At 40.0% G+C, this 12,846-nt stretch overlaps 1 protein-coding gene across 2 annotated transcripts in view; it reads right to left on the reverse strand.

The window, feature by feature from the left end:
- Nucleotides 1-12,846, reverse strand: part of ABCA4 (ATP binding cassette subfamily A member 4) — an 86,691-nt gene that overhangs the window by 22,862 nt on the left and 50,983 nt on the right. For both annotated transcript variants that reach the window (XM_074832532.1, XM_074832531.1), the window contains 11 exons: nucleotides 11,370-11,594; nucleotides 8,574-8,751; nucleotides 7,111-7,242; nucleotides 6,227-6,366; nucleotides 5,269-5,406; nucleotides 4,801-4,988; nucleotides 3,925-4,015; nucleotides 2,825-3,030; nucleotides 2,354-2,402; nucleotides 1,588-1,829; nucleotides 1,027-1,151 (listed from right to left, as the gene is read on the reverse strand). In XM_074832532.1, the coding sequence (XP_074688633.1) occupies nucleotides 1,027-1,151; nucleotides 1,588-1,829; nucleotides 2,354-2,402; nucleotides 2,825-3,030; nucleotides 3,925-4,015; nucleotides 4,801-4,988; nucleotides 5,269-5,406; nucleotides 6,227-6,366; nucleotides 7,111-7,242; nucleotides 8,574-8,751; nucleotides 11,370-11,594 (1,714 nt within the window). The remainder of the gene's footprint in view (nucleotides 1-1,026; nucleotides 1,152-1,587; nucleotides 1,830-2,353; nucleotides 2,403-2,824; nucleotides 3,031-3,924; nucleotides 4,016-4,800; nucleotides 4,989-5,268; nucleotides 5,407-6,226; nucleotides 6,367-7,110; nucleotides 7,243-8,573; nucleotides 8,752-11,369; nucleotides 11,595-12,846) is intronic.

A 12,846-nucleotide genomic window follows, 5' to 3' on the forward strand; every position in this document is an offset into this window, starting at 1 on the left:
TACTCTCTCAGCCCTGTCACACTCAGTAATCAGAAGATGAAAAACATATTCTGCATTTTCACTTGTTGAGGCTGAAGAGACAATGCTGTTAATAATGAAGTGTCTGCAACTAACAACCTAATAACATTAGGCTACAGAATATTGCCAGTGCCAAGTGTTATACAAGTATGAATATCAGACTCTGCTCCACACACTACCATATGTAAATTAAATTAAAGTTTCATGTGAATTTTCAGTATGAAACTAAAGAAAAATGCTTCAAAATTATTGCCTTCAGTTTTGCTGCTTTCTGTTAGTTGCAGTCTAGTCTAGGACTTAAACAGTGTTTATAAATTTTCTCTGCATTGCACATGTTTTGACTTGGTGCAATTTCAGCTTTGGAATAGGTGAAAGTGAAGGTGGGGCAAGTGTTCAGGAGAGCACAGAGGAATTGTGCAGTGACCTGGAAAAAACAGAACTGAAGCTTCAATGAAAAATGAAAGGAAAAAAAATTCAGACCCAGCCAAAGGATACTGTCTGGGGAGAAACTGCTAAGCAGGAGCATTAACAAAACCTAAGTCTCTGCTTTCATCTTGTTTCCATAACTTTGCCCAAATACTGTACTAATTATAAATAAATCTACTGCAGGTCAGCATATAGGCTTGAATCTCATTGTTCTCTAAGATTATGACTACAGAAGTAGTTCAATGGCATATCAGAAGGAGTCAGATTCCTTGCTGTCCTGGATCTCCTGCTAGGCAGGCTATGTAACTTTATAAGCATTGAGGTAATGAATTCACGTAGGAAGAGGAGAGTACCAAAGACAGCAAGATATTTGAAGGACTGTTGGTTAGACATACTAGCAGTTGTGTTCTCCATTTGCTCCAATTCCATGCTATTTTAAATCTGCTGATTCCGGTGTGGTTAATCCTTTTTTTATACCACATAGAATGAGAAGCCCAGTAAGATAGGGCCCCATGATCCTAAATGCTAGGAAGGAAAAGGTGTATGTATGGCAGATGTACTTTACTCAGCGATTCCTCTTACCTGAAGAAAATAAACTGTTGTCCATAAATCCAAGGGTCCAAGGTTAAGGCAGGATATTCTCCAAATGGAGGAATAATGACTGTAAGTATTAAAGACAGCAACACAAAACTGGCAGGGAGAACAATCTGCAGGGAAGATGAAAGCATTACACTAGGTTATTAGATATATGTTGTAGAGTGACACTGTACACACCTCATAATACTGGAGGTGTGTACATAACATAAGCAGGAGCACACAGATCAGATCTGGTTTAGCTCCTGAGCACCAACAATTTAAGTTCCAGCGCTTTCAGTTAAGATTCTGGTTGTCACAGAACTGTATTATGTTAAAAATAAAATGCTGGGCGAGTAGTGATTGAATCATGAACTTGGTGTGGGTGATAGACTCCAGGCAGAAAGAAATAGAGTAAGAGGCAGAAGAGTTGGAATCATTATTAGAACAGTTAGGTATACTGTTACCCATTTGCAGCACCTCTGTTGCTTTGCATAGAGACATTGCTGGGAAAGACAGCATTGGAAATGTTGTGGGAAACAGTCAAGAACAGGAAAAGTCAGTCAATACCTGGGCTAGGAAGTCCTTGTGACTGCGGGAGGCATGGTGGAACCGTTTGATGAGGAGTGCTTTGATCTGCTGATGTACAAGCTGAAAACCTTTATACTGTCGGGACCCTTTGCCTTCATTTTGATCTCCTGCTATGCCTACTGGCATTTGAGAACTGTCATCAGTTTTCAGTGTGGTTTGTTCAGCTGGTTTGTTCTCAGTAGAAGTTTTGCCAAGAGTAGAACAATTTTCTTGAGTGTCTCCTAGGTTAAGGATGAAAAGGGGCAGAGAAGACACTTTATCCTCCATACATAAGGTAGCACAAACATTTTAATGAGCTCCAGATTTTAGCAACTGTATATATCACATCACCAGATGGATTTAATTACAACTGCTGCATTGTGGCTGTATCTAGTAGCATCACATAGGTTAATGCTCCTCTTACTCAGCAGGATGAACAAGTTAATCATGTACGTTTATGGACCAATGGTCAGCAAAGTACTTTTTATAAAACTACTAAAACCATTGACATCTGGGGGCTCGACACTCCACTTCTATTTACATAGTTAAGAACCTCATCCAATCTAAATAAAAGTCTGAAGTGCTGACTTAATCTTGTTTCTCAGATATCATGTCAGGCCCTAAAAACAGATATTTGCTGACCAAATTTATTTTGGCAAGAACACCATACAAAGACTGAAGGTTCTGAGGCTCCTCTTTACTTGGCGTTCAGAAGACAGAACAGTCCCAAGAAAAGTTTATCAAATATTGATTCATGGATCTATACCTGCTTTTTGCATTCCAGGGTCAGCTTCTGCTGTGACCTTTAGGAAAACCTGCCATAGACAAATACATCTCTTGGTTAGGAATAGAACAGGTACAATAACCTCATCTCTGGAACACCATACATCATCCGTTAATGTAACAGAAAAAAGCTAGATACCCTTTCAGTACTCCTGCTTATTACACAATCAGAGGTCTCCTATGCAATATCTCAGAAAATAAAGGAAGGAACATACTAAGATTCAAAGACAGATTTCAGGCTAATGAGTCATGCTCCACATGGCTAACATGAAGTAAGGCTTGGATCCTTTCTCTATGCCCATCCCAAAGACTGAGTGTGCCACAGCATATGTGACTAGGTTTTGAAGGGCATATTAGGAATTAATAAGATTACATGCTTAAGAACAGGAACTGTCTCAGAAAACATTTTGGGGACTGATGGTAAAATCAGCAGGTATTATAATCTGTCTGTTACCTCTTCCAGTGGTGTGTCTGAAACTCCAAAACTGCTGAGTCCCAGGTCATCTAATGTTTCCTCCAGTTCTCTGAAGAGACTGGCATAGGATCGTTGTTTAAAGTGTTTATTGGGCAAAAGGTAAATGAGTTCCTGACCAATGCTTTCAATTAATTTTGCTTCTGGGACATGATGATGAATTACTTCTGCTAGCTCATTTAGGTCTCCTGTGAAAAGTCAAAACAGTGTTCAAAGAATGAATATCTAACCATGCTAAGCATGATTTCAAAAGCTGTAGTTTGTACTATACAAAAGGGGACTGCTCTATTACATAACTCACAGATATCTCGGTTAATTCTGTACTAGACTGGGCTATGTTGTTAATTATGCTTTGGAATTATGTAGCAGAAAACCATTTCAGGTCTGTTAATAAAGCACAACAAAATCTTCAGGAATATATACTTAAGTTCTTATATAGAAAAGCAAAAATTACTTTTTTCTGAGAAAACCAGTTTCCTTTGTTGTAGATATGCTTCAGTTTTGTCCTGGTTTAACCAGGATAGGGTTAAGTTTCCCCAGCAGTGGCGGGGGGAGCTCTAGCCGGGTTATTCAGATACCATGCGGATGTCACATCCTGGCAGGTCACATTTTCCTGGTGTGGGAGCGCGGTGCACGCGTGGTTTTGTACATCTGCTCCTCTCACTGCTGTATTTGGTAGCTATTTTGCTCTGTTCATTGCTATCACTATTACTGTTATTGTTATTGTTGTTGTTTGTTGTGTTGCTATTGCATTGTTGTATTAAACCTTTCCTTATTTCAGTCTTGGGGCTTTGCATTTCATTCCCTTTGTGGGGGAGGGGTAGCGGCCGCATGGTCTCAGACCCCGGCAGGGGCTAAACCATTACAAGTTTTCATTGACAAATTACACATACAGCTCAAAAAGGGGCAATGGTAAGCAAAACCACAAAGAAACCTTATCAAATTCATGTTACAATACAATACAGATGCTAGACCCAGGTACTGAAGAAGTAGGCCTCAGCAGCATTGATCTGTAAAATGAGATTGCAGCATAACAGGAGACATAGCTATGTGCTGGAATGCCGAACCATCCCATGTCTTACCATCCAGTTCCAGCTTTGGAGCTCCTTCTTTGTCCTTGTGTGCACAGCTGGAGCAGGAGCAGGAGCACTGAGATCCACAGCTACAAAGCGACTAGCATGAATAAGCAACAGATACAAAGATGAAAGTGCTTCAGATACACGCAAAACACGATGTAAGGGTTGTCAGCCTTTGAACGGCTTGAGTCAGTGAAAAATGTCATATCTGGAGCATCTTGAACATATTTTAGTGAAAGTCATCTGAGGACTGGATTAAGCAATGCAAAAAACAAATCCACCTGCACAAAGCATATCTGTCAGTTCTAAATTACACGCCAAATACCTGGGGAAATGCGATCAGTAGTGGCCATCAGTATACAGATCATGTTGCTACTAAGACTGGAAGCACTACTAACAGTAGACAGAATCCAGATCCCTACTTCTCAAGCTGTGCGAGGCTGGCTTAGCTGTGGATAAATGTAGATGACTTGTGTCTGAGGCTAGTTACTAGACTACACCATGTTTACAACCAGCATATCATCAAAGCAAGCATCAGAAAGACCTGTATATGGACAAAGGCAATTTGATTGGTAAAAGTTTAGACATACTTAACTGATGAGAGTGAATTACAGACTGCTGAGGGCTTCATATCCATCTGTTATTTTCACCTTTCTGGCGGAATATATATTTATAAAACCAGAGAAGATTTTTACAGAGAGATTTACATATCCATATAATTTCATGAGGTGTCATCAAATTTTCTCATTGCTTTCATCATTTTGAAGTCAGTTTTGTACACAGCCTCAAGCAGCACTTAACTGCTTTCTACCTTGGTGCAATGCATGAATACGTTTAAGTGTTTTTCAGATTACATGTCCAGGGAGAGAGGTACATACTTACTGTAGCCCTTCTAATTCTGGTGGTTTTCATCTTGCGAACAAGAGTGAGGTAGAAGCCAGACCCAAAGCAGTTCTTTAGGAATACCGGAGACCCTGAGCAGAAGAGTTTCCCTTGGGATATGATGGCTACTCTGTCTCCAAGAATGTCTGCCTCATCCATGTGATGGGTTGAGAGAATGATGGTTCTGCCTAGAAGGAATAAGAAGAAATGTTCAAGGCATGGACTCTCTCTGGAACTCAAAACTCTGCTTAGTTTTTTGGCAATTGATGCAGGGTTTTCTCTACACCAGTGCCGGGTCCCAGGTTTGCCACATCCATAGGTATCTGTTCAAATAATCTTGTTTGCTTGTATTCATATCCCACTACTCATGCCAGTTTACACAGCAGGCACATACTGCATCTATGACAGGGTTCTTTTTGTAAGAAAAACAACCCCCCCCCAAACAATTTCCACTCTCAAACCTATTACCTGAGCGATACTTCAGCAGAAGATCCCAGATAGATCGCCTGGAATATGGATCAACTCCAGAAGTGGGCTCATCCAACAGTACCACTTTTGCTTCACCCACAAAAGCAATGGCAACAGAGAGTTTCCTTTGCATTCCACCTACCAGAGGACAGACACATCCAGAAGTCTGAGATGAGTTATGTAAGTGGCAGGGATGTAATTAACACTGCTTTTCAGTGTGGGGACAAACTGATACAAGTAAAACAAAATCCATCCTCTGAGAAATAGTTCTGCAAAGGTAAATCAATAGTCACATTTTTCTTCTGAAGTTCAGAACAGCTTGTTCAAAAAATATATTTTTTTAAATATATTTTTCATCTACACATTACATTTTCTGCTTCTTGCCAGAAGCAAAAGCAAGAAGATATGAGATTTTCATGTTCTCACGTGAAACTAGCCAACTTTTATAGTTCCAATCAGGAAAAAAGTGGTATAAGAACACCTGGCTCTTTATTCAGATCAGCTTTTGAATCTGAAAGTGAAATGTGTTCAGATACACTATGTGCATTTGTACCTTTAGAATGAAAGAAATTACTCCTACCAAATAATACAGTATTATAGAGTACTGATCCAAACAGTGGAGCAGCATGATAGCATACTACTTCATTCGCCTTGAAATAATAGAACATTGTATTTTGGTTTTTTCTTACATTGAGAAATTTTTTTTATATACTCATTTAAAAATAACAGGTTTAAGTATATTTGAATTTGTTGTATGTTTAGAAGAAACAGAAGCTCTAGGGACAGGATGTGCCAGCTTTACTATTTGTACAGTCCCATTTACTCTTTGAGAGTAAAGACCTCCCCAGTGCACAGTGATGTGTCAGAATATGGCCTCCAACATGTAATTCAAACAATAATTGCCCAAAGACAAAGAAAAGGCAGCAGGAAAAACATCTTAGAACAATCCTGTGGGCACCTGACAAATTCTGAGCCTCTTCATTCCTTTTATGGGTGAGGCCCATATCTTCTAGCATTGTTTCCAGCTCTCGCTCAGCTTCATCCCTGGATCTCCCTTTCAGTTGAGAATAGAACAAGATGTGCTCTGCTACAGTAAGGCTGTGAAATCAGACAGAAAGGCACCAAGGCAATTTAAAAGAATAAGCAGATTTTTTCCCAAGCAGCAATAAAATTCACTCTAGCTCTATCTTGCTAAAGGAAGAGAGGCTGTTTTACCCTAAATTTGGATCACAGATCTTCTTTAGGATCAACACACTTCACTCGGATGTCATAGGCTCTTTCTCTGCCTTTTCAAAGCAGAACCTGCTACTAAAGGAACAGGTATAGCAGGCATCAAGCTATCCATTTACCAGGAATAAAACAGAAGCTAATGTGAGTAGCTGCATTAAGGAAGAGAGTCTGCTGTTGAGATGAACACAAACTGATGGCAGTGAAGCTGGAAATCACCTTGAGAAGGTAGCAAATGGTTGGGTGGTAGTGCAAAATGGGCATAAAGATATACCACTACTGCACTCAGCTCAGATTGTTTTGCTTTAGGAGGCCTAAATTACAGTACTTAAATCTCCAGGCTAAACTCCCACTAACCCACACTGCAACAGAAAATATCAACACCAAGAGCACTGTCATTTTCCTTGGAAACTTCTTTGTTCCCAGCTAAACGATGCAGGAGATTTCTACTGGAGAAGGACAACACCTACCCTATGTGAGTGTTAAGACCTGGACAAGTGCCTCTGAGATACATCTATGGTGCGCACAGTAAGAGAAACAACCCAGGCTTTGGGGACGTGTCAAGCATGCAGACTGGGACCCTTATTCTTAAAGCTAGTACGGGATGATACTTACTGATTGAATAAGATGTTGTACTGAGGGCACATGCCTAATCTGTGCCGAATGGAGTCCATGTGAATCTGAATATCCAGGCCGCCAATCAGCACAGTTCCAGAGGTGGGTGGGAAGAGGCCTGTCAGTATCGACCTGGGAAAATAAAGTGAGGAAATTCCCACTCTCCTATCTTTCTGTGCCAGATTAGAAAGATGCATTGCATGATTCCACTAGATGGAGCATAATGACTTCTTACTATGTGCCTTGATGAAACAAGTCCAGTAAAAAGCATACATATAGATACTCTTGCCCTGCTGTGGTGAGAATCTTGTGGATCTGCTAACATAATTTTTGATACACCTGCCTGTATGGTTCTGTTCTGCAATAAAAAACTGTTTTAGTCAGCTACTCTGTTTCAGAGTAGTTTGTTCAGCATGTTACATCACTGCTATATACAAACGGGTCTAAAATGAAGCTCACTAGGGCCAAGATAGAGAATAATGGTTTGAGGTCTCCAGCCACGTTGACTCATGTCCTACACCTTTATTTTTTGTAAAATGGAAGGGGGCCGAAAGTTATGTTGCAAATGGGTGAAACCTGTTACTAGATTTGGATGAATAATGGATTTTTCAGTTTTGAAAATTTTAAAGCAATAGAAATTTCTGGTTTTATCAGAGTAGAAAAACAAATTTACAAAACATTTCAGCAGATTACAAAGCTTTTATTTTGGGTTAAACATATTTCTTGTGGAACAATTAAAATATTAAAAGGCAATTTAAAGTGCATTTGAAATAAAAGTCTTTTTAGATTAAAAACCCAAGTGGGAAAAATCATAATGAAACACTTCAGTTCTTTCAACATTTGCTGAACTTCTCACAGACTCATGAAATGGTTTGTTCACCAATTAATCTTATTCTGCCAAATAAAGTTTGGTATAGAGAAAATTAAACATTCCTAAAGTCCAGCTTCCTGAGATGCTAGGGTTCTAGAACTAGAAGAACATTTTAATCTGGACATGGATCTTGCATATATGTAACTGTTTTGTCTAAAGAGGGCCTATATTTAATACTCCTTTTCACACAGACCAAAAAACGTGACTGACTTAAAGCCACTTAGAGAAACCGAGAACATGTGGAGTGTGGTGGCTTTCAAACCATCAGCTCCTTCAGCCAGACTATCCTTCTCTCTCTTCACCTATTGGGAGTTTGGCCATGGGAAATGAATTCTGGGGGAGAGAATTTCTTCCTTATCTCTAGACTTTCACTTGTTTGTGTCATGCAAGGCCTACCTCCCAGGGCTTTAGCTAAATCAGGATATTTTCTCTTTGCCTAGGGGCAGCATTTCCCTGTCTGGAAAAATCTTGATGTTGTGCATCAAGCTAGCTGCAGGGGTGGTAGAGAGACAAAGGAAGAGTGAAGACCACTCCTCAGGACAGAGCAATAGGGCACTGCCCTGGATTTGCTTCTTCTAAAATACAGACTTACATGGTGGTTGTCTTTCCAGCTCCATTGTGACCAAGGAAAGCTGTGATCTGGCCCTCATAAAAAGTAATATTAATTCCATCAATTGCTGGCTTGGGCCTGTTTGCAAAAATCTTCACCAGGTTCTGAATGCATACTCCTGGAACCAATCCTGTTGGCTCAGGCTCAAAGAAGGTATTTACTTGAAAGACAAGAAATCAAGAATGAAAAAAGAATAAAAGCACATGTTTTAATCCCAGTTCTGATGATGACACATCAATAAGTGCAGAAGAAACAGCACATACCCAGTAAAATACAGGGACAGATTCTCCCATCACACCAGTACCAAATTGAGGCAAGATTTCTAAGTGCAATGCAATTTATTTAGATTCACCCATGTATCAATGACAGAAGTGGAGCCAGAATTGTAATGGTCTGTGGAGAGGTAACTCGTTGGATCAGGTGAAGCTGAACATGTTTTCTGTTTTCGTTGTGTAGCAGGAAGATTATTTGGGATTGTTGTCTTTAGATACTTAGATAGGCTGAGAGATTACATTAAACAAGCAGCGGGTTGCCTTTCTAGCCTGGCTGAAATCTGCCATTCAAATCATCTGCCCAGCTGTGCATTCTTTTACCATGATGCTTTTAAATAAAACAACATTTGCCTTTAATCCTGGTAGGTGAAATTTATCCCCTTGCTGAGGCCAGCTCAAGACTTAGGCAGTACCTAACATGAACGCTACATGGGATGGCTTTCTCTCAAGATTAAAAATGCATTATTGTAAATAGTACTATCAGGATATTTTATTGCATCAGCTTCTAGACAAAACAAACTTCCTTTGAAGTAAATTAAGCCCTTGGGCAATGTCAATTAGGGGAGCTGAGAAATTTAAACTAAAGACCCTGTCCACTTTTGTTTACACAGAATGCTTAAGGCTTTGTAGGAAGGCTCGTTTTGCAATTGCAGTTTACTTAAATTGTTCACTACCCAGCAGGCCTGTGTGGAGAGCAGCCAATGCTATCTGCATGAAACCAGCCCCACCTCCATCGGTGGCTTGTATGACTGTCATTACAAACAGTACTCAGGAAAAAGTCCCAAATACGTTGTACATGAGAGTGCTGTGTATACTACAGAGCAGCTGAAATAATTCATCTAGAATTGATGGCTTTATTTTAAATAACATTATGTTTATGACAAACTTTTCTTTTGCTTTGTGAAAGAATCTAGGTTTCCTTTTACCTTACTGGGCCAAATCCAAACATCCCTGTATTTACAAAAATTCACATGGAGTTTGGCTAGATAGTTATCCATATATTGGCAATTGAGGTACCCTCGTCATTTTACATGTATCATGAGCTCAACTCATATTTGTCTGCAAGACTCACTGACAAGTTCTAAGGCAAATTCTCTGATGATCTCCCCCAGTATCTGCTTTGCATCACCTGAAGGACACTGGTGGAGGGTTGAGCTCCCTGTTTTTGTGATTCATATTTTTCCATTCTGATCCTATTCCCTCAGTGCAATTTTGGGTCATTTAGGTCTTTTTTTCAGAGGTGGCAGCACTTGTGGAGGATGTGGATGGGACTTCGGTGAAAGCTCTCCTTAAAATGTATCAAGAAATTAGGACAGCCTTATGGTGTGCCTGCCCTGCTCTGCTAACCTGTGCTAGTATTGGACTGCACTAGAATTAAGCCATTAGAAGTACTCTCCATTTCCCATCCCACTCTTACATGAGGCACTAAGTCTTAGATGAAGCTATTTTGGAAACTGTGTCCTTGAACCATACCAGGTCTGCTCTTGGCTTCTCCACACGTCTCCCAGTTCCTATGGCTGGCTGAAAGGGAAGGCAGGTTTTTTTGTGCAGTGACAGGCAAAGCAAATCCTCTGTGGCCATGGAGCAACTGGAACCTGGGAGCTGAAGAGTACAGCACCACAAAGATAAGGCAGGACTAGAAGATTGGCTGAAATAACCTTTGCCCTCTGCCTGTCTTTTTTCTTTTGAAGTCCTGTCCTGTTTCCATTCATCCTGAATGCATTTTCAGTGCCTACGTGAGGAGCTCTGATGAGCCCACTTTTATCTCTAGCTTTTCAAGAGAATCAGAGTGGGCTCAGAGCTGTCTGTAGCAGTTACTTTTGCTACAGAATCCACATGCATTCCTCTGAGCATCACATATAGAAAACTTCTCTGGCTCCCCACAAAAGAAGACATTAGGACTTGAAAACAAGGCAGGTCATTCAGGAATTCTTAGGTGGTGGCTAATGTCAGCATCAGAAAAGGCTGCAGACAGACACACAGAGCACTTCAGATAAATCTCTTTGAAACCAGCCTTTCCCCACAGATGCAAGACACACTAAAGATAGGAAAAAAAAAAAAGGGGGGGGGGGGGGAAAGGGGCTAGGAGGGAAGAACATTCCTCTCAGCATAAGTATTTTTATTGAAATCATGGCTCTGTTTAATTCTAAGAAGTCAATGTATGTGTTTCTGAGGTTTTCCTCAGCATGAACACTAACTTAAAGCATGAACACCAGGCCATAGAAATAGCCTGAATTTGCATGATAAAAAACAAGTTACAGAGCTCTTCTGGAAGGCAGCTCGATTATGTGTAGTGGCTAAAATATTCTAAGGGATCGTGAATGTAGAGGAATCAGTAAGAGGGTAGCTAGGAGAGTGCCTCTCCTGAGTTTAGCTCTGGCAGTCTCATGCTATCCTCTGTAGCCTACTGGGCTCTTGTAGTTTGACTCCATTCCTACATCTAGTTTGTTATCAAGTGCAATGTGTATAGGATCTCAGAAGTACTCAAGTTGCTCTTGCTCCTTACTGTTAATTTCATCTTTGTCCTGGACATCTGTCTTGGGCTTCCCCTGCTCGCTGGGTTCTTTTTCTCGTTTGTGTTTACATTGTTTGTTTTTACCATCCTTTTCCCCCTGGTTGGAACTCTTTTCTTCTGGCTTTTCAGGTTCTTCAGATTTTTTTGTTCCGCTTTCATTTTTTTCCCCTTCCATGGGCTTCTGATCCACACAGCCGTCTGACTCTGGACTTTTTTCTACATAAACCAAAAGTAACCAACATTTAATTAGCCAAAATTTAATTTCCACTTATCTCTAGAGGTGATTTGAGGAAAAGGAGGTAGTCTTAAGCCTTGAGCTCTCCAAGAGCATTAATCACCAGTGCTTTACTCAGGTTAGGAACACAGCACTCAAAGCCATCTAGCTTAAAATCTGCTTCACAGTGTGAGGAACAGATATTTAAGGAAGATGACTGAAAATTTTGCAATTATAGACTCAGAGTAGACAATCCTGACTAATATTAGGTATATGCTTTATATTTTGTACATGCAGTTCTAGACCAAATTCTTTACCACATGAAGAGAAAGGCCATATAAACATTTCCCAGACTTACAGGGAGTGAGATGAAGAAAAACAAAATGAAAAGATTAAATGAAAAGCAAACTGCTAAACTGCTACTTAGATTAAGAGACTAGCTCCAGGCTGGGATGAATGAGTTGGTGTTTTGTACAAGAATTTCTGGCTTTCCAATTTGGTCTTAGACCTTGGTGCCACAAAGAAAAGCAGTTACATAAAATCCCTAATGGGGACTGGCTTGGAGCAGGAAGAACAGTGATGTAAGAAGAGGGAGCCCCTGAAGGAACTCTTTACATAATTTACAAATTCAAGCTGGCAGCCTAAAGCACAACTAGCACAACTGTAATTAACTGGATGGCTTAGGACTTAATTTTGTTGTGAAATTTCAACATAACTTTCTGCTGTAAGAAATTTTAGCCCACAGAACTGTATAAGATTATGTTGCTATTTGTGTACCAGGTAAACAAGTTCACCGCATCACGTAAAATGGCAAAGTGGGGCATGCTGATATGGGGTGCACTGATAGAAGTAAATTTTAAAAGTACCAACATAATTTACCAGTTTAGCTTCATTTTCAGCTGTACATTTACATTATCTGACATTTTCTTATCCAGTTTTCTTCCCAACACGTTAACCAGTTACAATAAAGAAAATGCTTAGTATTACCATTGAAGGAAAGATATGAGTTGAGAAAAGTTCTACAGTTGTTCATGTAAGCTGAGGCACTGAAGAGTCTTAGTTCTTCAAATAGGTAAGAATCACATGCCTCCAACAAAGGAATTAATCAGAGATGACCTTTCCAACTGTCCCTGCTTGAGAAAACCCAAGGCAATGTTTTGTAGAAGAGAGGATGAATTAAGTATCAGCACACTCAGGCTAGCTGAGATAATCATGGAATAATTTAGATCAGAAGGGACCTCAAAGATCTCCAGT

Source organism: Strix aluco, chromosome 8 (genome assembly GCF_031877795.1).
Source record: "Strix aluco isolate bStrAlu1 chromosome 8, bStrAlu1.hap1, whole genome shotgun sequence".
Classification (NCBI taxonomy): domain Eukaryota; kingdom Metazoa; phylum Chordata; class Aves; order Strigiformes; family Strigidae; genus Strix; species Strix aluco.